At 50.1% G+C, this 27,420-nt stretch overlaps 1 protein-coding gene across 1 annotated transcript; it reads left to right on the top strand.

Annotated features, from left to right (window-relative positions):
* Nucleotides 1-47: 47 nt before the first annotated feature.
* Nucleotides 48-22,110, top strand: SUSD5 (sushi domain containing 5). Its single transcript, XM_041003923.1, has 5 exons — nucleotides 48-162; nucleotides 5,365-5,542; nucleotides 8,206-8,324; nucleotides 13,430-13,618; nucleotides 20,798-22,110. Exons 1-5 carry the CDS (start codon nucleotides 48-50, stop codon nucleotides 22,108-22,110), a joined length of 1,914 nt encoding a protein of 637 aa, XP_040859857.1.
* The last annotated feature ends 5,310 nt before the right edge of the window (nucleotides 22,111-27,420 follow it).

Below are 27,420 nucleotides of genomic sequence, written 5' to 3'. Positions count from 1 at the left end.
CCCTAGTGCAGCCAGACCTCCCACACCCTGCCGCCGCCGCCCGGACCATGACTAACCTGCGGCCGGGCCCGCGCGCCCTCGCGCACTGCTGCCTGTCCCGGCTCTGGATGGCGGTAGCTCTGCTCCTGTTCGGTTTGCCACGGCTCTCCGTGCGGGCGGATGGTGAGTATTTGGATGGTGGCGGGTCCAAGGTGGATGCAGGGTGCGGGCTGGTGGGGAAGGCGAAGTGCGCTGGATGAACATGGCAAGTAGCAAGCGGGAAGGGAGCGCGGCGAGCTGCGGTCTGGCGCCCGGCATCGCCGTCCGAGGCCGGCTGAGCCTCCCGGGAGCTGCGCGCCCTCGAAGGGTCCCGGGACTCCTGCGCGCACCGAGGAAGTGCGGTGCGTTGGTTCTGTGGGGCCACAGCCGGCTATAGCCGGGTTTCCACGAGCGTTCCTTAAAATGGAATCTCCTCCGTGGTCGGAGTGCAGTTTTCCACTATCCCTCTGTCCCTCAACGTGTATTAAATATGCTCTTGACGGCAAGGCCGGGAGTTAGAAAACTCGGATGATTTGCCTTGGTCAGAGAGGATCCGAACGATGGAATGAACCAGACCAGGAGTCGAAAGGGGACCGTGCCTTAGGAAGTAGCTCTCTGAGGGGCAACAGACGCGGGACAAAGGGCAACGAAGGGGCCGGAGCCCAGAGTGCAAGGTGGGAATGTCCCACAAACGGTGTTGTGGACTGTGTGAGAACTAGTCGACTTTCATCGGGGTGAGGGTTTCTACTTGTTGGTTTTGTTTTTGAACTTGAAGACTCTTAAGACTTCCTTAACCTAAGCGGGATCAGAGTTCTGGGTCAATTGCGGTTGCAAAGCAAATTTAGCTTATTCTGATTGTAGAACACCACCCCGCCGCCTCCTCCCCCTCACCCCCGCGCCCCTTTCCCTCCCCGAACTCCGCAGAAACACTTGAAAAAAAAACCGGTTTAAAAGCCAGCAGTTCTCAAGCCCATGAAGGGCTTTGGTAAATTGAGAGAAATTAGATTGACTTGGAGAGAACCCTTTGGCTGAGTTCGAATGCTTTAATATATGTTGAAACGTGGTATAGCCGGCAATACTGGGTGGAAATAGACAAGAGGCAGCATGGTGCTTAAGGGGAAGGGGGGCTGGGAAGAACACACCATGCCCCAGATGTCAGCTCAGCATTTTCGGTACTCTCTGGCCTGTGTGCAGGCTTCTTATCCAGTATGCTTTATTGCTCCAGATCCTTGTACCTGTCGAAGACACATTTTTAGCATACAATTCACATGAAAGTTCCCATTGAAAGAATGTATGACTCAGTGGCCTTTAGTGTATACCTTATATCGTGAAAATCATGGTTGTAACATCAATCCTGAAACATTGCCATCACACCCCGCAAAGAGCCCTTATCTATTGGCGATCAGTCACTGGTAATTCTTTATGGTAATGTATCCCCTGACGTTTTGTTATTAAGCTGATTTGAGATCATGCGAGCAGAATACTGTGGAGTCAATACAAACTTTTGTTCCACTTGTGCTTCTGCGTCCATTTTAATCCCCTGTAAGGAACTCTCTTTGCCACCCGTGAGATCTGGGAGCTCTCCTCTGTCATTCCTGCGTAAGTGGCAGCCACGCAGATAAGGGACCGGTAATTTGTGCCTGATACACTTGGTGTAGCCCAGAGAGGACTGAGGGCAAAATTGGAGGGGCAACACCAGGGCGCATGTCTTGTTTGCCTGTCTCTGATCGCCTGTAATACTCCATTTTCTCCCCTCTCCTTCCTTCCCTCTCCACTTCCCAGTGGAGACTTATTGGTCATTTCCTTTCCAGAAACTCTGTTTGCAAAGCTCCAACTTCTATAATAGAACCATTGAAGAACCCTGGGCTGTGCTGAAAGGATTCTTTACTAAATATATGTCCAGCCAGCACCCCTGCGCACCTTCAGTTATTCATGTGCTGCAGGGAGGAGAAGAGGACCATGATGCATTACAGATATTTGAAGGGGATGGATATGGAAGCTATTTCTTTTAAAACAGGCAGTAGGAGAAATTTGAACAAAAGCCATTTAGTGTACATTTGATTTGACATACATCTCGTGCATAAAGGTGACCTGCCACGTCCTTGTCAATGACTTTTGAGTTGGAAAAAAAAATATCTCAGCATTAATTACCTGCAACCAAACTGAGTGATGCTTTCCAGGACAACTCAAGAATTCACCAGGTACTTACGGAGTCTGTGCTACTCTGCTTGCTGATGAAGACGGAATAATGAAGAGAGATGGATTCTTTCTCTCAGGAAGTTTATACAAAGTCAGATATACAGAGAGGAGGAGAGACAGAGAGGAAGATCTTCTGTCTGATGATTCACTCCCCAAGTGAGCACAACGGCCGGTGCTGTGCCGATCCGGAGCCAGGAGCCAGGAACTTCCTCCAAGTCTCTTACATGTCTGCCTCCTTCTCTGTTGCTTTGCCTGTCAGTAAGTCTTCCGTAAAAGTCTATTTTGTAATTCCTATACACAGCGGTAATTATGTTATTGTTGCAAGGCAACAGGTGTAACAGTGCCTGGGATCAGTGGGGGCTTGGTGCAGCTGGTAACACTGTCATCTGATACGTGATTGCCTATGCCAGTCTTGTCCACTCTGCTTTCCAATCAGCTTCTTGCTCATGTGTCTGGGAATATACCAGATGCCAGCTCAAATGCCCTGGCCCCTGCCGCATGCATGGGAGACCAGGATGAAGTTTCTGCCTTCTGGCTTTGACCGGCCCTGGTTATCGCAGCTGTTTGAGGAATGAACCAGCAGGTGAAACATTTCTTGCCCTTACTTCACCTTTCAAAAACAAAAACAATGAATCAATGGTGTGATTTTTGTGTCTCAGCCCTGTAATCTTGGATAAGCATTAATGTTAAGTCTTAACTATGAAGTGTAGTATTAGTACCCACTCCAGGCAGATCGATTGTTGAAAGCATGAATACAAAGACTGCCTGTAGAGCTATTCATGCAACACCTGGACCATAGCAAGCACATTTGAACTGTTTGATAAATAAGTGATTTTGATTTGCTTGTGTTATACTCTAGAAAACAGACTTCATATGATTTGCAGCCACTGGGATGTTTTTAGATTTGCCTTATTGCTTATTAGCTCAATTTTACAAATGTTCTCTGTGCCTGATGTTGTATGCATTTTGTAGTTAAGTATGCAATACCATACAAATGTTCTTCTATCAGAAGTGTTGATTTAGCGATGTGAGAATTGTGGTGTAGTGCGTTAGTAAGTCACCACTTAGGATGCCTGCATCCCATGTTGGAGTGCCAACTCAAGTCCCAAACACTCTGTATCTGACCCTGCATCCTGGGAATACAACGTGGGGAGCCAGATGATGCTTCCTGCCACTCGCACGGGAAGACTTAGATGCCGTTCCAAGATCGCAACTTCCACCTGACCCAGGCCTGGCTCTTGCGGCTCACAGAGTGACCCAGCAGATGGAGAATCTCTCTGTCTCCCTCTGCCTTTCCAACAGATGAAAATTAAACATTTAGAAGTGTTATTTTGTTAACTGAATCTCCTATTGGCATTCTAAATTTTTCTCTTTTAGCAGTTACTGAGAGGAGACATAGTTGCATTTTCTCCTAAGAATTATGGATTCTTCTGTTCCCCTGTATAGTTTCACTAATACGACTTTTCTCTTTAAAAAAAAAACAAGATTTATTTATTATTTTTACTAGAAAAGTAGATTTACAGAGAGAAGGAGAGACAGAGAGGAAGATACTCCATCCGCTGGTTCACTCCCCAAGCAGCCACAGTGGCCGGAGCTGAGCCAGTCTGAAGCTCGGAGCCAGGAGTGTTTTCTGGGTCTCCCATGCAGGTACAGGGTCCCAAGGCTTTGGGTCATCCTCCACTGCTTTCCCAGGCTACAAGCAGGGAGCTGGAAGGGAAGTGGAGCGTCTAGGACACAAACAGGCACCCATATGAGATCCCAGTGTATGCAAGGCAAGGACTTCAGCCATTAGGCTATTGTGCAGGGCACTAATATGCCTTTTCTAAAAGATATATTTATTATTTCATTTGAAACACAAAGTGATGGGGGTGGGGGAGAGGGAGAGAGTGAAAGTGAGAGACAGGTAACTATCTTCCACCTGCTGGTTATGCTCCTAAAAGTTACAACAGCCAGACATGGGTCAGGCTGAAGCCAGGAACCAAAGTACCACCCGGGTCTCCTACATGGGTGCAGGGGTCCAAGGACCTGAGCCATGTTCCACTGCCTTCCTAGGTGCAGTGGCAGGGAGCTGAATTGGAAGTGGAACCACCGGAAGACAAAACCAGCGCTCCCCATGTGATGCCACTGTCAGAGGCAGCAGATTAACCTACCTCCAGCATCACCTTCTCTGTAGTCCAACGTGAGAGCAGCAGTCGCCAGCAGATAGGCGCCCCGTGAGGCTATCTTGCGCTTTGTTCTAAAGTGCAAAGTTAAACTGATTCTAATTATTTTGCAAGTAGATGACAATGAAGTGTCTTCAAATACCATCAGTATATAATGAGAACTGCTGGGTTCTAACTGGGATTTTAACCCTTTTCTTTCCCTTGAACTTGACCTCCCGTCCCCAGAGCCTTCTTTCATTCCTTCACGAGGCTCCCAGGGACTACGGTTTTCCTCCCTCAAGTTCTTTTGCTTCTCTTGAGCTGCCTGAATCCACATCCCCACCCTAGTCCCCCATCCAGCTCTAGGCCCACCACCTGCCCGCACACTGCTGTAGGCAACCATCCCAGACACGTCCAGAAGTGGAGCTGCACAGTGGGTGGAGCCTGATCTGTCCTGAAACAGGGAAGCCCCGCGCTGTGCAGGAGGTTCTCCCCAGGGGCTTAAAGAAGCAGAAGCGGGCAATGCTTTGGACACCAAGTGGTGGGATTCAGGGGGAAACCCCTATTTAACAGCAAGATTTAAAAGCCCTATGACTGTCACATGCTAGAGCAGGTAGTTATTTTTTCTTAAAAAAGAAAAAGAAAATGAAAAAGGCAGAAACATATGAAAACACTAGCGTCATAAGCTGGTCCTGAAGTGGAGCTAACTTCTGGCAGTGCCAGCAGGTGTGTCTGCCAGATAGTAAGTGTGCTGAGATGAAATTCCCAGGCAACAGGATTGGTGTTGTGGGGCAGCACGTTGGGTTACTGCCTGGGACACCAGCATCCCAGTGCTGCGAGCTCTGTGCCCATGCATAGGAACCTAGAAGCTCCTGATTGTTGCAACCATGTGGGGAGTGAACACGCACCTCTCACTTTCAAATTAAAGAAATACAAATGGTTCATTCAGTAATCAATCAATTCCCAGGAGTTTCAGCGTGCACCTGTATTTCCTTGTCCCACGCAGGAAAGCTGTTTGTGCTGGAGGCTCCCCCGGGCTCCGGTGGCCTGGGGCTGGAGGCGGCTAGACTTTCCTGCCAGAGCAGAGATGCGCACCTGGTGTCGGCGGACGAGCTGCGCAGAGTGGTGCGGGACTGCACCTTGGCAGTGTGCGCCACGGGCTGGCTGGCAGACGGCACCCTCGGGTAAGTTGGAGCCACTGGGGACGTTCCTCTTTCGCGGCGCCTCCCGCTCCTTCGCCCCTATCCCAGGCTTCTCCACTGGCAGGGATGCCAGGATTGGTCCAGGCGCAGTAGGCGGTGGCGTTGGGGGGCGCTGTTGTTTCCAGTTCTTCCGTTCCAGCTTTTGCTGCGGTTCTGTCTGTCTTCCTCCTCTTGGGTTGACATTTTGACGTTTATTCTCCTGTTTCTAACAGTATAAATATGTCTACAACACCGAGTTTCTCTCTTCCACCTCAGAGGTAGTGGCTACTAATAGCCTGGCTATTAATATTTTCTGCAAGTTTTGTAGCCCAGAGGTTTCAATGCACAGGGCATGCATTTAATATGTATATTTGTCGTTCAGGAAACTCCTATCCTATATTGAAGTGCCTGGGTTCAAGTCCTGGTGCCTCTTCCAATTCCAACATCCTTCTAAGGCACACCCTAGGAGGCTTGAGCAGTTGCTTGAGCCCCTGCCACCCATGGGTGGGGGTCGGGGGAGGCCTGGGTAGAATTCCTGACTCCCGGTTTTGGCCTGGCCTTGTACCAGCTCTTGTGGGACTATGGGGGAATAAACCAGTAGATGGAAGGTCTCTCAGTGTTTCTATGTTTCTTTTTGCTTTACAAATAAAAATAAACTGTGATCACCGGCTCTTCGGGCCCACAAGAGCTGTGTGCAGTTGACTCCCTTGGAATTGTTGCGGTAAAGCAGAGCAAGAGTGATACCTGAGGGCTTCTGGGATTGGGCTAGACACCCACACAGCCTGCAGCTGAATGTCTAGAACTCTCCCTGTTGTAGTGTTGCTATAACACAAGGTCTATCTAGGCTGAAAGAGCAGAGCTGAGACCACACCAGGAGCCTTTCAGTGCGGTAGACTGTGGTCCTGTCCACCTTGTTCAGTGCATGCTGCAGAAAAGAGAATACGTCATATGTCCACATTTCCACAATGTTGCCGAGTAGGAATGTTTTTCATAGCTCTGCGGCTATAACTGAACTGAGTCAGTGGAAAGATCTCATCTTCTGGTACTTGACTGTAAGATGTTGGGACACAGGGCCCAGCACAATAACTCAATGGCTAAATCCTCCACTTGCAAGCACCTGGATCCCATGTGGGCATCGGTGCATGTCCCAGCTGCTCCACTTCCCATCAGATCCCTGCTTGTGGCCTGGGAAAGCAGCAGAGGACAGCCCAGTGCCTTGAGACCCTGCACTAGGAAGAAGTTCTTGGCTTTGGATCGGCTCAGCTTCAGCCATGGCAGCCATTTGAGGAATAAATAAGAGGATGGATGATCTTTCTGTGTCTGTAAATCTGTCTTTCCAATAAAAATAAATAAATCCTTTAAAAAAAAAGATATTAGGACATATTGGTGTGTCCTCTTTCATGGAGATGATAGTGTGTTATAAAGAAAGCCTACATGTTACAGGATATGGGCAGTAGATTTTAAGCTCTCTGTGCTCATGTTTCCAGGAGCCAGAAGGTGTCTGACCATTAACATGTGCGTTTCACTGCGGGCCTCTCGTGGGGCCCCCTTCTCCTGCACAGTCCTGGAAAGCAGTGATTATGTATATGCAGCGTGCACCTTGGAATTGATGACATCATAGGTACACAACAGATCTTACCTGTATCTCTATGAGTTTATGTTTTGTTTTTTTTTTAAAGATGTACTTCATGGGGCTGGTGCAGTGGCATGGCAGGCCTGTGGGACAGGTGTGTGAGCATCCCATAAGGGTGCTAGTTCATATCCTGGATGCTTTACTTCAAAGCCAGCTTCCTGTTAATGGCCTGGGGAAGCCGTGGAGGATGGCTCAAGTCCTTGGGCCCATGCATCATGGTGGAGACCCAGAAGAAGCTCTTGGCTCCTGGCTTCAGATCGGCTCAGCTCTGCAGTTACAACCATTTTGGGAGGGAACCACCAGACCCCTCTCTCTTTGTCTCTCTTACTGTAAAATCTGCATTTTATACACACACACACACACACACACACACACACACACACACATATATATATTGAGAAGATAGGGGGAGAGGCAATCTTCCATCTGTTGGTTGACTCCTCAAATGGCCACAATGGCTGGGAATTGGCCAGGCTGAAGCCATGAGTCAGAAACTTCATCCGGATCGCCCATGTCTGTATATGGGGCCAAGAACTCGGACCTTCTCCTGCTGCTCTCCCGGGCATCCCCCTTCTCTGGGTACTGGTGTGGTTGGGCTGCTGGGTACAACTCTTTCCCTTTTTCTTCCTGCTTCTCCAAGATACAGGAAGCAAAAAGGAGATCTGAAGCAGTATTCTCATCCACTTTCCCCCATTCCTGGACCCCTCCCACCCTGATCGGTGATCCATATGGGCATGTATCCTTTTCAACTATGTAAGCACCATTAAATCTGTTATGAAAAAAATGTCCTCCAGGGGCTGAACAGCTTGGTAGCAGTTGTGATGGCCCTGTAGGAGCGGGGGCCTGGAGGTTGGAAACCACTTGCCTTCCTGTGTTCGGACCTGTCTAGGGGATGCTCTCAACGACAGTTTGTGAAGCAGCAAAATCTCTGTTGATCCACAACTGAAGGCAGAAAAAACAAAACAAAAACAGTTCTCCCTCATTTCTTTCTCCCCAGGCCAGAGAAGTTGTGCTAACCCGGTGTTTGTTTCAGGACGACTGTGTGTAGCCGAGGGAGCGGTGAACGGCACATCATGAAAGCTATCGATGTGATGATTGAGACAAGCCCAGCTCCTGGCGGTGCCTACAGCGCCCTTTGCATGAAGGATGAAGGTCCGTGCTAGAGGCTTGGGGCAGGTCGTGGGGGTCGTACTCTTGGGGTTTGGTCAGGTGACTGTAAGGAAAAATTCATTGTAGGTGATTTATCAGACCAGCCGCTCAGGGGAGGAACAGGAGAGAATGGGGAGGGAGCCAGGCCAAAGCCAGAGCCCAGGGATGCAGCCCAGGTCTCCAGAGTGGCAGGGACCTGCTGTGAACATAGTGGAAAGCCGAGCCAGCGCTGGGACCCAGGCAGTCATTTCCGGTTGCTGCTGGACATCCCCAAGCAGCATCTTCACGGCTGGGCCAAATGCCTGCCCTGGTTTTTGGCTGGTTTTGAGGGATAGGTTGGAAGAATTTGGAATCTTTTGTTGTTTGAAAGTACTTGCAGTTCCCGTGAGGCCGTATAATGTTTCATACAACTGGATTTGGACTCGTTGTAGATGCATATTATAAACAACAGGAGAGCTACCAAAAACAAAGATAAAAGGAATATAATCGACATGCTAAGGAGAGAAAATAAAATCATGCCAGATTTTCTGTTAAACTTTGGTAGGGGCCAGCACTGTAGAGCAGCAGGCTAAATCACTGTTTAGACACCCGAATCCCATTTTGAATAGGGCTCGACTCTGATCAGGCTCCCCACTGATATGCCTGGCAAGCAGCAGCTGGCCATTCAAATGCTTGCAGACCTGTCTTCCACATGGGAGACCAGGCTGGAGTTCCATGCTCCTGACTCCTGGCTTTAGTCTGTCCCAGCCCTGGCTGTTGCAGTTATTTGGAGAGTGAATCACTGGATGGAAAATCTCTCTCTCTTTGTCTCTCTCTCTCTCTCTGTCTTTGTATTGTGTGTTTGCATTTCAAGTAATGAAGACTTTAAAACACTTTAGATGCAGACACATATGGATTAAAAGTAAAGGGTTGGGCCTGGTGCGGTGGTGCAGTGGCTCAACAGCTCAAGTCCTGACCTTGCAGGCACCAGAATCCTATATGGGCAGCCGGTTCGTGTCTCGGCTACTCCACTTCCCATCCAGCTCCCTGCTTGTGGCCTGGGAAAGCAGTGTAGGAAGACCCAAAGCCTTAGGAACCCTACACCCAGGTGGAAGACTCAGAAGAAGCTCCTGGCTCCTGGCTTTGAATGAGCTCAGCTCTGGTTGCTGCAGCCACTTGGGGAGTGAACCAGCGGATGGAAGATCTTTCTGTCTATCTCTCTCTCTCTGTGTAAATCTGACTGTCCAAAAAAAAATCTTCTTAAAATATTTATTTTAGGGCCCGGCGCGGTGGTGCAAGTGGTTAAAGGTCCTCGCCTTGCACGCCCGGGATCCCATATGGGCGCCGGTTCTAATCCCGGCAGCCCCGCTTCCCATCCAGCTCCCTGCCTGTGGCCTGGGAAAGCAGTTGAGGACGGCCCAAAGCTTTGGGACCCTGCACCCGCGTGGGAGACCCGGAGGAGGCTCCTGGCTTCGGATCGGCATAGTATCGGCCCGTTGCGCTCACTTGGGGAGTGAATCATCGGACGGAAGACCTTCCTCTCTGTCTCTCCTCTCTGTATATCCACCTTTGCAATGAAAAAATAATAAAAATAAATCTTTAAAAAAAATTTATTTTATTGCAAAGTCAGATATACAGAGAGGAAGATCTTCTGTCTGATGATTCACTGCCCAAGTGACCACAACGGCTGGAGCTGTGCTGATGCGAAGCCAGGAACCAGGAACTTCCTCCAGGTCTCCCACGTGGGTACAGAGTCCCAAGGCTTTGGGCCGTCCTCGACTGCTTTCCTAGGCCAGAAGCAGGGAACTGGATGGGAAGTGGGGCTGCCGGGATTAGAATTGGCACCCACATGGGATCCTGGTGCATTCAAGGTGAGAACTTTAGCCAGTAGGCCACTGCGCCAGGCTTGAAATAAATTTTTTTTTTAAACTAAAAGGTTGAAGAAAGATACACAATGGTAATGCAATCTCTATTTTAAGAAAATGGGAGTGGTGATACTGGTTTCGGGCAGAACAGGCTTCAGAGCAAGGAAAATTAGCAATGAAAGGGAGCATGCACAGTGAAGACGCGCTCAGCACCCCGAGAAGACACTCGATCTTTACTGTATATGTATGTACCAAGCACACCCACGATGGAGATCTCAGGCTACAGTAAACTGGAAAGCGATCACAGAAGGGCTGGCAACATGGATTAAGCTGCCACCTGCAACACTGGCATCCCATAGGGGTGCTAGCTCAAGTCCTGGCTGCTGCACTGGAAATCCAGCTCCCTGCTGTGTTCCCGGAAGAGCAGAGGAAGATGGCCTGAGTGCCTGGGCCCCTGTGCCCACGCTACAGACCTGGATGGAAGCTCCTGACTCCTGGCTGTGGCCTCACCCAGCCCTGGCCCTGGCCATGGTGGCCATTTGGGGAATGAATCAGTGGATGACAGTGTGTGTGTGTGTGTGTGTGTGTGTGTGTGTGTGTGTGTACGTGTATACATGCGTGCCTTTCAAATACATAAATCTAAAAAAGAGAGAGGAGCTAGAAAAATTCCCAAAAACTTGGAGCTCAAACGCACTTCTAAGTAACACAGGAGTCCAACAAGAAACCTCAAGGGAAAGTTAAAGAAGAATAAAATGCAAGTTTTGAAGATGTTTGGGAAGCAGTACTTAAGGAAATTTACAGCATTGAAACTACGTGTCAGAAGAAAAATCTGGAATCAATAATCTCAGCTTCAGTTAAGCAAATCAATTCCAAAGTAAGCAGAAGACAGGAAAGAATAAAAACTAGGACAAGAAGCAGTGAAATTAAAAATGGGAAAGCAGTATAAGAAATCAACGAAATGAACATCTAGTTCTTTTCAAAAGTCCAATAATATTGATAAATTCCTAACCAGGCTAATTAAGAAAAAAAAAAGGGGGGGTGTCAGAACCGTGGCATATTGGGCTAAAGCTCCTCGTGGGCACCAGCATCGCATATGCGCACCTGTCTGGCTGCTGTACTTCCAGTTCAGATCCCTGCTGATGTGCCTGGGAAAACACAAAGCCTTTGGCCCCTGCACCTACCCGGGAGACTGGAAGAAGCTCCTGGCTCTCGGCTTTGGACCAGCCCAGCCCCAGCCAGTCATTTGGAGAGGTGACTCGGAGGGTGGGAGATCTGTCTCTTTCTCTGTCTCCCCTGCTCTTTCTGTAACTCTGCCTTTCAAATAAAATAAATTCTTTTTTTTAAAGATTTTTATTTATTTTTATTGGAAAGGTGGATATACAGAGAGGAGGAGAGACAGAGAGGAAGATCTTCCATCTGATGGTTCACTGCTCAAGTGACAATGGCTGGTACTGCACTAATCCGAAGCCGGGAGCCAGGAGCCTCTTCTGGGTCTCCCATGCGGGTACAGGGTCCCAAGGCTTTGTGCCATCCTCGACTGCTTTCCCAGGCCACAAGCAGGGAGCTGGATGGGAAGCAGGGCCACCGGGATTAGAATCAGTGCCCATATGGGATCCCATCATGTGTAAGGTGAGGACTTTAACCACTACACTATCGCGCCGAGCCCAAAATACATTCTTTAAAAAGGCAGAGAGGACAGGAGAGAGAGAAAAGGTACAAATTACCGTCAGGAGTGGAGGAGAAAAAATCGCTGTAGATCCCATGAAGATAAAAGTATAATAAAAAACATTAGGACTAACTCTGTGTCAATCAAGTTATTTAATGATACAGTTCCATACGTTCTGGGATTTTGCGCATGTCAATCAATTTTTAAAAAAGGTTTATGTGTCATCTCTTTGAAGGAGACAGACAGATCTTCCATCCAATAGTTTACTTCCCAAATGTGTGTAGCAGCTGGGGCTGGGGGCAGACTAGAACTACATCCATGGGTGACATGAGCTCAAGCACTTGGGCTGTAATCTGCTGCCTTCCCAAGCACGTTAGCAGGAAGCCGAGTCAGAAGCGAAGCAGCCAGGACCCAAACTGGCCCTCATCTGGGATACGAGTGTCCTAGATGGTGGCTTCATGTATTGACCTCACAGCTGGGAATCTGAGAACTTAGATGAGAGACAGCGTCTACCAAACTAACAGAGGAAGCGGACCATCTGAACAGACTATCACTGTTGAACAAACTGGATCCATAGTTAACAGCCTTCCAAAACAGAGCACCCGGCCCATGTGGCTTCACAGGTTGGTGCCACAAAACATTTAAGGAAGAAATGTTGCCAGTTTTCTACAGTTTTCCAAAAAGTTTGGGGCAGAAGAATCATTCTTGTAGGCTTGTATCACCGTGATACCAAAACCAAGTAAAGGCATTACAATAAAGGAAATATCAATCAATTTATCTTATTAACCTGGATACACGAATCTGCAACAAAGTACAGGCAATAACATTCCAGCAAATGATCAACCATGTGCATGACGCCAGCCCCTCCCTTAGGACTGTGTTGCTTTGTGACACCATTACAGTCTTATTTTGTGCAAGCACACTTGATAATGTTGGCACTTGAAAAGCAACCAGCCATGTGCTTTGCAAAACATTTGCACATCAATAAGCAACTCACGGCCATATTAGTAAATTTAATCCAACAAGCTATCAAAAGAATCACACACATTAGCCAAGTTGGATTTATCCCAGTTATATAAGACTGGTTCAATATTAAAAAAAAAAAAATCAGGGGCTGGGGAGTGCGATGATAGCTAAACTGGGGGTCTCAGCTGCTCCACATCCCATCCAGCTCCCTGCTCAGGGCTGGGAAAGCAGTAGAGGACGGCCCAAAGCTTTGGGACGCTGTTCCCACGGGGGAAGTCTGGAAGAAGCTCCTGGCTTCAGATCGGCTCGGCTCTGGCCATTGAGGCCACTTGGGGAGTGAACCAGTGTATGGAAGATCTTCCTCTCTTTTTCTCCTTCTCTTTTTAAATCTCGCTTTCCAATAAAAACAAATAAATCTTTTAAAAACAAAACATAAAAATGACAGCTTTGCAGCACTACATGCATTGACCCAGCCAGGACTCCTCAGTGCCCCATCGATACCAGGCATTCTGCCAGGCTGGCCCCTGGTCCCCAGGGTGGATGGGGAAGGTGGGTGTGGCAGGAGAAAAGTGTTGGTTTTCTCTCAGGCTGAGCATGCGCCGGCCAAGCTGACTGTGGTTCCCTCTCTGCAGAGAAACCGTGTGGAGACCCGCCTTCGTTCCCACACACCATGCTGCAGGGCCGCACCGGCTTGGAGATGGGGGATGAGCTGCTGTACGTGTGTGCCCCAGGCTCAGGCAGCGGGCAGCGCGAAATGGCCTTCACGCTCCTGTGTAACAGCTGCGGGGAGTGGTATGGCCTGGTGCAGGCCTGCGGCAAGGGTAAGTGTCCTGGACCAGCTACCGCCAACACCAACTCCTCCTCCGCCTCTTCTTTGCAAGCCCACACAGTGAAGGGTTCCCCTTTGGGTGAATGCATGTGGCAATGGCACCCACTGCTCTGGTGCTTTGCAAAGAGCTTTGTCCACCTGTTTGCTGAGCTCTGGGCCTGCAGCATGACTGTGGCCCAGCTTCTCATTGTCCTTTGTAGGGGAGAGAAAGGTGAGCGGGTTAACAAAATCTCACCTCCTAAAGAAAGAGTTGACTTTGTGTTAGCTTATGAGTCTGTCTCCCTGGAGGGCTGCTCAAGATGGACCCCAAGCAGCAGGGCTGGTGATCAAAATGACCCCCTTCTGACTGAGAGGCTGGGTTATGATGAGCACATCAGAGGATGTCCCACACTGGGCCTCATTGAGAGTTGGTTCTCTCTGCACTTGACCTTTGTGGGGACCTTGAGAGCTACTCGATGGGTTGGTTTAGAGGCCCTTGAGTGGGTGTGGGACTTTAAGACAGCTGGGACCACGTACACCCCTGCCAGCCCTGTTCCCTTGCACAGTTGTGACAGGTTAAGTGGCAGTGGGGCAAGGTAATTCACTCTGGTGGGAGGACTGCCCGCCTCACTTGCCACCTTGCTCTGTTCGTGGCCAGGTGCTTTCTGAATGCCAGGTGTGGCCCGAGACAGTCACATGAGTCTCATTATTTCTCTGAAACTCGAAAAGCAATCATGTTGAACACTAAGCACCCCCGCTGATTCCCCTGATCTGATTCCCCAGGTGTCCGTCTTCCATCATCCTCATCTCCTTCTTGGAGGTCCCAAAAATGGGATCCAGTGTGGGACTGGGGCACAGTTTCCAAAATGTTCTGCAATCTCACTGGGCTCCTCTCACCCTAAAACTCAGCCAGAGACCCCGTCTGATGTCTGTGGCATCTGGGTGCCAGGCGGAGGCTGGATCCACGGAAGAGGGGATGCCCCCAGCACTGTGCTGCTAACGTCTGTGAGCTTCATGCACTTTGTTGCCGTGGTTTTCTGTCTTCACTGCTGTTTACTCTCAAAGCGTGCAAGCACCACTGCTCCTCCGTCTGGCCTGAGAGTGGTGGCCATGAGGACCACTTGCCAGCCTCTCTGCTCGGCTCTCCTCCTTGGCTGCTGCTTTGCGCCGGGCAGGAACTACTTGCCACGTCTCAGTACTCGCCTGCCCAAGAGAACCAAGCATAGGGACTGGGCTTCCTGCTGGTTGGATGCAGAGCCTGCAAAGGAAGGGACTCATACTCACTCCGAGCTGCTAAGCCTGTGACTGCGGTCACACTGGCATGTGAGCCACACCTGCCCAGTCACGTGGTCTGTTTACTGGCCTCAGGAGAGGGAGAGCTAAATGCCGGTTTTGTGTGTTGGCCGTGGTATTTCTTTTCCTCACTGCTGCGCAAACGAGGGAGAGCGCTCAGCAGCCAGGCGGGGAACTCTGGTCTCTGCCCTTGGCTGGGTACAGACTGTTAGAGTTTTTGTGACTGTAGGTTTAACACACAAAGCAGCTGCGTCATCTTAAGATATCTGTATATGCTAGAGGAATCTCTTCATTTTGCTACAATTTGTACATTTTTTCCCCCCAATGAGCATCAACTTTAAAAAAAAAAAAAGCTTTCTTTAGGTCTTTGAAAGTTACACAGTGAGAAAGAGAGAGAGGCAGAGAGGTCCTCCATTCGCTGGCTTCACTCGCCATTTGGTCACAATAGTTAGAGGAAGCTCCTGACTCGTGGCTTCAGGTTGGCTCAGCTGCAGTATTGTGGCCACTTGGGGAGTGAACCAGCAGACAGAAGATCATTCTCTGTCTCTCCTTCTCTCTGTAGATCTGCCTTTCCAATAAAAATAAATGAATCTTTACAAAAGAAGGAGGAGGGGACCGGCACAACAGCATAATGGTTAAAGTCCTCGCCTTGCATGCACCAGGATCCCATATGGGCGCCAGTTCCAATCCTGGTAGCCCTGTTTCCCATCCAGCTCCCTGCCTGTGGCCTGGGAAAGCAGTTGAGGACAGCCCGAAGCTTTGGGACCCTGCACACATGTGGAAGACCTGGAAAAAGCTCCTGGGCTTAGGATTGGCTCAGCTCCAGCTGTTGCAGCCGCTTGGGGAGTGAAGCATCGGACGGAAGATCTTCCTCTCTGTCTCTCCTCCTCTCTGTATATCCACCTTTCCAATAAAAATAAACAAATCTTTTTTTAAAAATTCAAAAAACAAAAAGAAGGAGGAGGGGGAAGAGGAGAAGGAGTAGAGCAGGGAGAGGAGAAGAAGGAAAGAGAGAGAAAAAGGAAGAACAAAGAAAGAGAGAGAGAGATGGAGGGAGGGAGGTGTCAGGCACTGTTGCTAGCTCAATGGCAACACATTCCTTCTCTTTCTTCATGGTGGTCCTTGAAGTCCACAGAGAATGAGATTTGGTCCAGCCTCGTTGGGACCTCCAGCTAAGTTGTGCTAAGGAACAAGGCAGTGCGTGCAAATGAGAAGCCAGCAGTCCCGTGCCTGAAGCCTCAGCTCCCCGCCTTCACACTGAAGGGATAAAACATCGTAGCTTGTGCAAGTTTGTACCCAGTTACAGCATGTGAGGCTGTGGAGCATGTGTCACCCAGCAGGCTGGACTCGGCTTTGATGCACCGAGACCAGCCGAGAGTTCCTCTCTATTGACCTGTCACGGCTGCAGGCTCCTGGCCATGGCAGATCTGTGGCATGTACTGTCCCAAGCCAGACCAGTGTTCCACCCTGGGCAGGGCTCAGGAGAACAGGTAGCCCTGACAATCAGCAGCGGGGGGTGGGGAACACACTAACAATGCCCCCTGCAATGCAGAACCTATTGTTTACTAATAATTCTCAACTAGAGCTTGTGATTTTAAAGAAAACATCAAGAAAGTGGGACTAATGAACTAGCTGAGATTTAAAGTAAGTAGCAAGGGCAGGCTTTGTGGGCAAGCAGCATCCCCTCTGAGCACTGATTGGAGTCCTGGCTGCTTTACTTCTGCTCCAGCTCCCTGCCAATGCACCTGGGAAGGCAGCAGGTGGTGGCCCAAGTACATGAGCCCTTGCCACCCAAATGGGAGACCTGGATGAAGTTGCATATGTTATTGAAACCATCACCAGGCTCCCAAATACAGAACATTTCCACCATTTCTGAAGTTCCTTGTGCCCATTTCTACAATTGTTTTGCACAGTTTATGTCGTCTAGTCTTTGCAAATCTGGGGGTTGAAATGGAAAGTCCCTTTTACAGATGGGAAAACAGAGGTACAGGATGATGCTATGGCTCGTGTCGTGTCACCCAAGCCAAAAGAAGCAGACCCAGGAGTGTCTTCTCCCGGCCTTGGCATCCCATCCACGGGCTTCCTCTGAGAACTTAGACACCTGCAGAGAGCTCAGGGGAGGGCAGTTTCAAACCTTACAATGCCTTCAGTGGGCTCCCTGTCTCGCTCTTCTCTCTCTCTCTCACTCACATCATGAGGCCTGTTTTTCTTTTCCCACATAAACTACTCTTCCTTGCTTTTCTGCACCATTTGGACGGCACTGCCTTTGTCAAACCAAGCATGGGCCTGCATCTGAATTTAGAACTTCCTCACCAGTGTTGCCGTATTTGTCCAGGGCTTCTCTTAGCTCTTGGTTATTTCTGGCTTGTCTGGTTGTTCTTTTTTGAACCTACTATTTTTAAACACTGTGTAGCCAAGAGCAGAGGGGTAAAAGAAGAAGAAGAAAGTGTGTGTGGGCTTCCAGAAATGCAGCAACATGGGAAAGACGTGGTAAGTGGCAGTGCTGTGAGCACCCCAGTGTCCTGCGCCCTGGCCTGTACACCCCAGCCACTGGTCACGACCCCGCCTGCTAGAGACCCGGGTGGGGCCTAGAAGCCAGCCTTCTCTTCTTCCTGACCGATCGATGGCCATCTGCATGCTCTTTTATTTTCCAGAAATAGCAGTTGGGCCTAAATGCGCGGTGAATGATCCAAGTTTTGCCAGGAGAACCCAGCAAGCTGACATTTCCCAGGCTGGCTCGTACAGCTCAGAAGGTCCCTTGCTGTGTTGGCAGGAAAATGCCCAGAGTCTGGAGGCAGGGAAGGGTGATGTGAGTTGGAGAGGGCAGACAGGGAAAGTGAGAGAAGTAACACCTGGCCGTCTTGTGGGCAGAACAGACGCTGGGCTTCGGATCGGATGAATCAGAAGCTTCCTGTTTCCCCCACAGAGGAGGCACCCCAGCCCCAGGCGCCTTCCCTCTGAATGCGCTGAGTGTAGGCGTTTGTTGTTCTCATCTTTGTGGGAGGTTTTGGGGGAACTGTGGCAGGGAGAGACCCTGCTTTCTGGGCCAGAACCTGGATCTATGAGCTTAGGGAGCTAGGAAGAGCTTGGCTCAAGGCTCTGGGCTTCTCTGCTGGGCCTCGGAGAACTCTGGAAGGGAAACAACCTCACACACAAGCACCTACGCACATACCAGAACATACATACACACATGCACACATGTATACAGAGCTGAGGGCCCAGTCTAAGAAGGCAGAGTGGGCTGCTGTCTCCTACACTCTCAGCTCTCAGGTCTAAACTAGGGTTTCTTGTACCTGCAGGGATGGGTAGGAAGGACATGGCTTACCCTCGACCCCTGCCCCTTCCAGGTGTCCTTGAACTCCACAGCCTGTTTTAGCTCACAGGGTGGATTTCATCTAGAGCTCACCGGTCATGGATCAGATCACGCCCTGGCTGGTGAGCCTGACGATGGAGTCTAGCTTTGTAAACACCGTGTGCCACCACTTACTGATTCGCTTCTGCTGTCACTCATGCGTTCACTCAGCAGACATTCAGAGGGTGTCATGCCATGCACCATGCTGTGTGCTGGGGGTGCCAAGCCAAAGGGGATGTGTCCTTGTTCCCATGGAGTCCCTGAGCCAGCTGGGCAGGCAGTGCAGCAAGCAGGAGCTGGGGGTGGGGTCAGTGCCAAGCAGTGACCCCTGTTTTAGATGGATTCTGTTCCTTCTCATTGTTCTGAGGATGCAGCTAATTAATCCCATACAGAGATTGTTAGGATGCATGGTCCAGGCACCATCAAGGTCCACATTGATTGGATGCCACTGTATAAGGCTGTGAACTGTCTAGAATACAATTTTCAACTAATCCCATATCATCTATACCTTTTATGTTTCCAGTGAAAGCCTGTTTGTAATATTTATCACAGTATATAACAGGCACTTGTTTCACCCATAGAAAGCCATTTTGATTCTGCAGGAAACTCACTGGCAAAGCAGTAGGTTGTTTGTTGTTTAATGTTTTACTTTTATCTGACAGGCAGATTTACAGAGGGGAAAGACACAAAGATATTCCATTCATTGGTTCACTTCCCATTGGGTCACTTCCGCAAACAGCCAGAGCTGAGCTGATCCAAAGTCAGGAGCCAGGAGCTTCATCCTGGTTGCCCATGAGGGTACAGATCTCCCAAAGCCTTGGGACCTTGCACTCATGTGGGAGGCGTAGAGGAGGCTCCTGGCTTCAGATCGGCTCAGCCTCCAGCTGTTGCAGGCACTTGGGGAGTGAACCAGTGAACGGAAGATCTTTCTCTGTATCTCCTTCTTTCTATAAACCCGCCTTTCCAATAATAAATAAATAAGTATTGGAAGAAAAGGAAGGGAAGGGAGGGGAAGTAGGAAGGAAGGAAGGAAAGAAGGAAAGAAATTAAAGTACTTGAAACATCCTGTTTCTTGCTTCCCAGGCACTTTGGCAGGGAGCTGGATGGGAAGTGGAGCAGCCAGGACTTGACCCAGCACCCACATGGGATGCCTGTGTTGTAAATGATAGCTTAACCTGATGCATCATGATGCCCAACCCCTTTTGTGACATTCTAGAGCACAGCTTTTTTTTGGATTGCATTTTCCTTCGCTCACTCTTCCCATTGTTCTTTTCTACTAGTGAGCACCCTGAAGTGCGCTTGAAAACTGAGTTTAATTCTTGTGCTTACGCCTGATTTGCCTTTTCTCCTTGCATACTGAATCCTTTCTTTATCCTTGCACTTCAGTAGCTAAATTCTGTGCCAGCTTCTCCTGGAGCAAGGCACGGGGAGGATGCTCGGGACCAGCAACTGGGCCATCCTTTTCTAACCAGAAAACATGACGTGCCTTTCACATGCTTCGCCCATGTTTGTTCAACATTTCCCATTTTATTGATGGGAGACACAAGTGAATGGGCTCAACCTTGAGGAGCAGATCAGAAAGGATTTGAAAATTGGATGTATAAATTAGCAGGCGATTAAATAGGCCAGATACAAAGCCTTAGTCTCTAAAGGCTTTCAGAAATAAGCCAGAAGTGTGGGGCTGCACCCTGGTAGAGTTCTCGATCTAGGTCTCCCCCACCCCCAACGAGTGGCCAGAACATGAGTCCTTCAGCCACCACCGGCTGCCTCTCAGGTGCATGAAAGGAACTTGGATGGGAATCGGAGATGGGGCTTCCATAGGAGATGCAGAATCCCAAGCAGTGACTTCAGCTGCCGTGCCCCAGCCCCTACCTCTAAGGCTTTTTAACTTTGCTCAGCAATATTCCATAGCACTCCATATAGAAATCTTACACACATTGTATTAGATTTTCATTTCTTTCTGCTGTTGTAAATGGCAGCCTTAACTGTTTCTGTGCCACCGATTGTTGGCATATGGAAATGTAGCTGATCCTTGATATTCATATACCACCATGTCCTTGCTATACTCCAACATTAATTGTAATATGTTAACATACAGATTCTTTGGTCTATCTGTGATATATAGCACCTGCAAATCGTGACAGTTGCATTTGATCCATTTTGGTCTTTATACTTTTACTTCCTTTCTCAAAAAAGGATTTTTTTTTTCCCCAAAGGCAGAGTTACACAAAACGATGTACTATCCACTGTTTCACTTCCCCCATTGGGCCAGCCCATGACAGGAGCCAGAAGCCTCTTCCGGGTCTCCCACATGGGTGCAGGGGCCCAAGGATGTGGGCCATCCTCCTCTGCTTTCCCAGGCCACAAGCAGAGAAGGAGCTGCGTGGGCAGTGGGGCAACTGGGACTTGAACTGGTGCCCCTATGGGATGTCCCAGTGGCCCTGTGACCTCAGCAGCTGGGCACAACTCTGGTCCCTTTGCATCCCTTTCTGGAGCGCTATCTGGCTCTGCTGCAGACTCAGCAAGATTTCCCCCCTTCCCTTGCAGAGGAGGCCGAGGCACACGTTGACTATGAAGACAACTTCCCGGACGACAGATCTGTGGCATTCAGAGAGCGCGGGTCGGACGCCCGCCCGGAGGCAGAGGAGGACGGGCCTGCGGGAGAGGCCAGTGAAGAGGCGCAGACAGGAGACCGTGGGGTGTCGGTCTCTGCAGGGGCAGAACACCTAGTCCGAGACGAGGCTGCCATGCCAAGCACCGGCTCTCCCCACACCACCGTGGGTAGCAGCGTCCCCACAAACTGGCCGGGACCCCGACTCAGTCAGAAGTACTTGTTCCTGTCTCCTGAGGAGCCGTTCCACAAGCCCAAGGTGGAGAAGGAGGTGGGTGAGGACACCAAGAAGCAATTCCCTGCTGGAGATAACCATAGTGGGATCAAACGGGTTCCAGGTCGCCCTGAAGCCAAGGTGGTCTCTGGCAGCCCTCAAGGCCCCTGGGGACCCCTGGTGGGCGGCAATGACAGCAGGGCGGGCGAGCCAATGGTGAGTAGCAGCGATGGGTCCTGGTTAGATGGCTACCCTGTGACAGATGGAGCCTGGAAGAAAGAGGAGGCTGAGGAGGAGGAGAAAGAGGAAGAGAAGGCGGATGGGTTGGTAAGCCTGGATGACGGTGGCCTCACGACTCCCGCTCAGCCCATTCTGGTGGGGGCCACGCAGGCCTGGAGTATGGCCCCCACACGGAGCAGGGGTGTCACCCCGCCTTCAGCCCTTACCTCTGAAACGCCAGATGTGGAAGCTTTGGCTGTCACCCCCGTGAACACGTCTGAGACTGAGAGTGCCCGCAGCGGGCTTGGCGACACGACCAGGTTCCCGGCAACCATCCCTTGGAGAGTCACCACAGAAAAGTCTCCCACAGCCACTCTACCCTCTGACCTCAACAGCGCCGCCCTGGAGCCCGGGAGGACCACTGCTGCACGGCTGACACATCATCCCCACATCCCCTCCAGCAGCAGAGCAGCCACCCAGCCTCCCAGGGACACCACGGCTCCTGGGGGCCGGGACAGCTTCCCGTACCTACTGTCGGAGGACTTCCTGGGACAGGAGCCTCCGAGGCCGGGTGCAAGCGAGGAGGAGCTCTTGCCAAGCCCGGAGCCGTGCGTGGGGGGCAGGTGTCCCAGCCTGGGGAGAGGCCCCGTGATCGCCACCGTGGTCACCGTCCTGTGCCTGCTGCTGTTTTTGGCGGGAGTGGGGGCCGTGTGCGGCTACCGTAGGTGCCAGCATAAGAGCTCTGTGTACAATTTGAACGGCGGCCAGCGGCCTGCCCGGCACTATCATCAACAGATCGAGATGGAAAAGGTCTAGCCCACCTCCGCAGGGGCTTGTGGGAAGAGAGTGGACGGTGACGCAGCCCAGGTGGGGTGGGGGGACACATCTTCTCTCCCTCAGAGCTTGGCCTGGCAGGGCTAGGAGGTGTTTGACTCACATGGCAGTTTCCTCTACCATCTGCCCTGGAATGGAATGCATTCATCCCAGACTCTTGTGTTTGGCCCCTGATTCCAGTAAGAGCTCAAAAAAAAAAAAAAAAAAATCAAAATCACACCCATGCTTTATCAGACTCATCATCTCCTCCTTTCTTCAGAATAGAGAATTATAACCCCGTGCCACGAAATGGATGAAGTAGGTGTAATAAGAAGAGCAGTGTGTTTAAAACAGAGATTTCTGGTCGCTGTGAGCGGCATCCAGAGAAAGTGGGTTATTTCCTTTTAATGAGATGTTGCCAAGGACAAATGAGCCAAGACCAGAGATACAATTTAGGAGCCTGTTTGTTGAAACTGGAAAGGGTTTAAGGGTGACACCGTGTTATGGGAGGTGGCTATCCATCTGTGAGACAGGCAGTTGTTCTCTGAAAAAAACAAGGTGAGCTGTGTACCAGTGAAGTGTCATTTCCTGTCGGAAGCCGTGGCCTCCTTGTAACTTGACCAGACGGTGCCTGAGAAATGTCTTGGAAGGCTCGCCAGGACTAACAAAAACTCAACCTTTGGTTTCCTCTCTCAGGATTAGCCATCGCTCTGAACTCCAGTGAGAGGGAATGACGTGGGAGGAGACGCATTATGTCGGACGGGGGGCCAGTGACTGAGGATCGAGGACAGCCCCCAACTGGATGGAAAAGCAGAGGAATTAAATCAGACTATGAGATGATGGGCAAGAATTTCATTCTTGAGTATGGAGCTGGGAGCCCTATGGACCCAGTTGACCTTGGCTGTTAAGTAGCACGTTACCCTAAGGATGACCATGGTCTAGTGTGTCCCTCAAACCAGCAAGGGCAGACTGGCCCTACCCAGGATCTTGTTGGAGCGGCAGGCAGGTAGATGTTCAAATTCCCACCCGGGCTCATGAAACAGTCACGCTGGGGCTGCGGCTGGGGCCTGGCTGCTGTGTTTTACCCAGTGCTCCAGGGGACTGCTACCTGCTCTTGTTTGAGAGCCACCAGTTTCTGACACAGCGAGCAGTAGCCTTTGAGGTCAGCCGAACCCCAGGAGACCCTGAAGATGAGCACCTGTGGCCTGTCTCACCTGGCCGTCATCAGGTATTGCTGCTTGTACCTGAGGCAGTCAGAAACCTCCAAACTGCCATCTCCCACATTCTCCCGTGTGTTGGCCCAGAAACTAAACAGGTCCCATTCTGGAACCTTCTTGGAGATAGTTTTGAATGGCAAAAAATGGTGAAGACTATAGATTCCTGCTGAATCGCCCTAGAAGTCTTAAGGGTTTTCAGGCAGTGTGAGTGAGGCCCTGATGTTTTTCTTTTCTTTTTTTTTTTTCAATGGAAAAAATGTTGGTGCTGTTTTACTTAGAAGAGAGGAAAAAAAACTTTCACAATACGTTTTCTACTCTGCCACCTGTTTTTAATACACACTTTGGAAAAATAATAGGCCGAGTGGCTATGAAGATGGGACTGCATATTCCAAGATGTTAGTGCCTGTAACTGGGTCAGCTGAAGGCCTGGTGGGACCAGTTGGAATACTGGTGCGTCGTATGAAGTCCACACACTTGGAACAGAATGTTGTCTACATTTGGCCACAACCCAGCACCACAGACTAAAAGCGAAGGTCTGTAGATATTTATAAATTAGATTCTAATCTATTGCCAGATAACTCTTCTAACTATGTAAAATAACTTTGGCCTCAACATTGGGATTGTGTAACTGTTGTTATGCAATAACCCTGAACACTGAATTTATACCAGTGCAACAAATAGGTGATATGACTACAGGTGTATTAATAAGTTTCTTACAAATTATCACTACCTGGAAGAGTATTATTTTATAGACAAGGACTGTGAAATAAACCCAATACTTCAACTTTTTCAGCCTTTATTGATTGGGTGCCGTCTCAGTGTTATTGAATCTTAGAATTACATGTCGGGGGTGATTAAGATGCTGTAAGCCCAAGTTGCATGTCGTTCTGTTTGTTTTGAGACTGATAAATGCCTAATACTCATGAAAACAGAGGGGAGGTCAAGGGGACCTTTTAACATAAAGCTTCCGAGATATTTTAAATAAATGATTCCCACAAACAGTTGTCCAATGTTATTTTTCAGTCTCTGGATCCTGGGAGTTCCTTGGAAACTCACCTTAGCGGATAGCATTGAGATGCCAGCTGTGTTAACTGGCATGTTACTCCCCACACTTAAGAGTTGGTCTCTGCAAAGGAACTGTGGGTTAAGGAAGAGCTAACATATTGCCTAGGGTTGGGGCTCCAAGACAACCCCATTGCAGGGACCACTCACTTCACTACAACGAAAGGCTCAGATCTTCATGCTCAATGTGTATCCTGCAACGGCAGCTGGGAGCCTGATAGGAATGTGGACTCTAGCCCACCACTGACCTGATGCCTCTGAATGGGCATGGAACAAGATGCCCAGGGCACGGGCATGCACATTGGAGAAGCACCGGGCTAGAGGCCAGACCCCTCCCATATCCCCCACTTCCCATCTCCCAGCTCCTTCCTGCTTCTCCCACACCACCAATTGCACAAGGCTTCACTTTAAGGCATCTGGAGGTGGACATCAATCCACACGTCCCTCACTCCTCCATCCAGGCTCTTCTACTGCATCCCCTGGAACCCTGGAGCTGGCATCGACAGATCCCTGGGGTTCACTGCTAGCTCACGCAGCTGACATGAGAATTCTGCATGCTGTCGATGCCTTGGCTCCTATGTTGGGCTGGTGCCCACTCTTACTGTTTGCCTCCTCCCACTCTCCTCTTTCTCCCTGCTTGCATGGGGCACAGTTGCTATTGAAGCTGCTGCAAGTCTCAGTTGGAGACAAAGTTCTAATGTGTTCCTGGCAAACCCCAGGTCTCCTGCAGACACACCTCTCCCTGGGTCTCCACTGTGCAGCAGGATCGCAGCCAGCTCAGTGAGCAAGACCCAACCCAGCTGCCGGACCTCGGGGGAGGTCCCTGGTGCCTTCTTCCCAATCTGTTAGGTGGAGGTCAGACATTTCAAGAGCCTGAGAAAGCAGACAGGGCCACAGGCCTTCTAGGATCACTGGATGCAAGCGAAGAAAACAGAGAATAAGCAAAATATGTTGCACAATATGATTTGTTTTTCAAGATTAAAAAAAAACCTACTGGTTTCAACTTTCTTTCTGAATTCTTACTTCCTACTACGGGAGCAAGGTTTCACACCCTGCCCTTAACCCAAGGTGGGGAGAGGAAGAAAAAGACATCTGTGACAGTGTATGTAGTCTGGGACCTTTGGACTGCCACAGCAGGGTGGGAGTTCCAACTGTGGGATCCATCTTGAATCTGTCTGCCACACTGCTTGACTCCTTCCACGTCTTGTAAAATGAAGTATCTCACCAACCAGTACCAGGAGGCAGCTGAAGTCAGGCATCTGTGGGGAGACAGCATCAAGTACTGGGACACAGTCACACACCTGCTCGCTAAAGATAGACAACCACGCTCCTCACCACCATGCTCAGGGCTGAGCAGGTCCAGGCGAAGCCGGGCTGCCGTGGGGTCCTCTCTTTCAGAGATGCCACGGGCACAGGCCTGGGGAACCACCCTGTCCCAAGCTGCAGGGCACAGGAAGTCCCAGAGCATAAAACCCTTGAGTGAGGCGCGCTCTGGGTTCCTTCGTTCGGCCCACCCCACTCCGCTCCCTTGTACATAGTTGAAACTCTCACACTAGGTCATTCAAGCCTGGAACCACCAGAAAAAAAAGAATCTGCTGTTTGCGGGATGGCAGACGATCAAGAGCTCAGACAGCTGCGATGAAGGATTCGTTGTGGCTTTTTCTCAGGGCCTCGCTACCAACGGTGTTGCAAGTCCATGTTCAAACACTATGAACCGAGAATGTTTTCCCTGGCTCCCATCCACCTTCCCTCCACAGTTCCAGTATTGAATCTTCTTTAAAAAAGGATAAAACTGAAGTAGCTTTGGTTTACAGTTCACATTTAAAACTCAACCTTATTTCCATAAAGGCTGGCAGAAGCAGGCCCCTGTCGACTCCCCCAGCAGTCATAACACTTGCTGTTGACAATCTAACAAATCATTTTCTGTTTGCCACAGAGCTGGGTTCACTATGATTTCTGTGCTCAAACTCTCCCCTAATCAGAACTCCTAAAAGCATATTTCCTCCCTCAACGCAGCCTTTGTGGTCCATGTTCCCTATGGTATGTGGTGGCGGGGGGAGCTGAGAGCACAGGGCAGGTTTGTGGCAGCCCCCAAACTCAGGAGGATGTGTGTACGTTCCAAATGTCGGCCTGGGCTGCAAGAATCCACTCATTCCTGCGCTGTGCCTGTGTGAAGCAGAGCAATAGCCGCAAGGCACAGTGGATGCCCTGAGCTTGGGTTGCCTTCGTGGCAGTGGAGTGACTGGACGGATGCCCCGTCACGGTGGGCAGCCTCTCTGGCACCTGTTTGAGGAAAACAAGCAGTGTGGCTACTGCTGGCTCCACGGACAGAGAGACGACTTATTAGAGTGGGTCCGGAAACTCCCACGAAGCTGACAAATGCACTGGCTGTTGCAAGACAGGCCAGACTGACGCTGAAGCTCCAGGGTAAGAATCCAGGAAATTGCTCGGCTCTTCCGAGAAACACGCTCAGGGCAAGGTTGGGCTGGGCGTGGGCTCGCGTGGAGGTTTGTGCGGTGGGTTTTCAGGGATAACCCAACCCTCTCTGTTTGAAAGCTGCTTTGGTTTCCTTTGGAATCAAAATGCAGTGACTGAGCTCCCCAGACAGCTTTTGATAAGTGCTGCCAAGCCTGGCTGTAGCATCCCAGGGTCTCTTCCTGTGGGACATAGCTGGGCCAGTGTATGTCCTGGCTGCTCCACTTCTGATCCATTGCCCTGCTAATGGCCTGGGAAGGCATTGAATCCCAGCATCTGTGCAGGAGACAAAGAAGCAGCTCCTGGCTTAGGATGAGTTCCGTTCAGGCCACTGTGGCCATCTGGGGAGTGAACCAGTGGATGGAAGATCTCCCTGCCTCTCTTTCTCTCTGGAAAATCTGCCTTTCCAATAAATAAATAAATATTTAAGAAAAGAAAAGAAAAAAAAAAGTAGCCAGCGTTTCATGGACAAAGGTTATTTCCAACAGCAGGATACCATGGAAAAACTGACATATCTGTTGGGGCCAGAGGATGTCCTGGCTGGAAGGCTGCCTGGATA

This window comes from Ochotona curzoniae, unplaced genomic scaffold (genome assembly GCF_017591425.1).
Source record: "Ochotona curzoniae isolate NIBS_2020 unplaced genomic scaffold, NIBS_Ocur_1.0 contig_1302, whole genome shotgun sequence".
Classification (NCBI taxonomy): domain Eukaryota; kingdom Metazoa; phylum Chordata; class Mammalia; order Lagomorpha; family Ochotonidae; genus Ochotona; species Ochotona curzoniae.
Note: the sequence above shows the minus strand (reverse complement) of the source record. Positions and strands in the feature narration are given on the sequence as shown.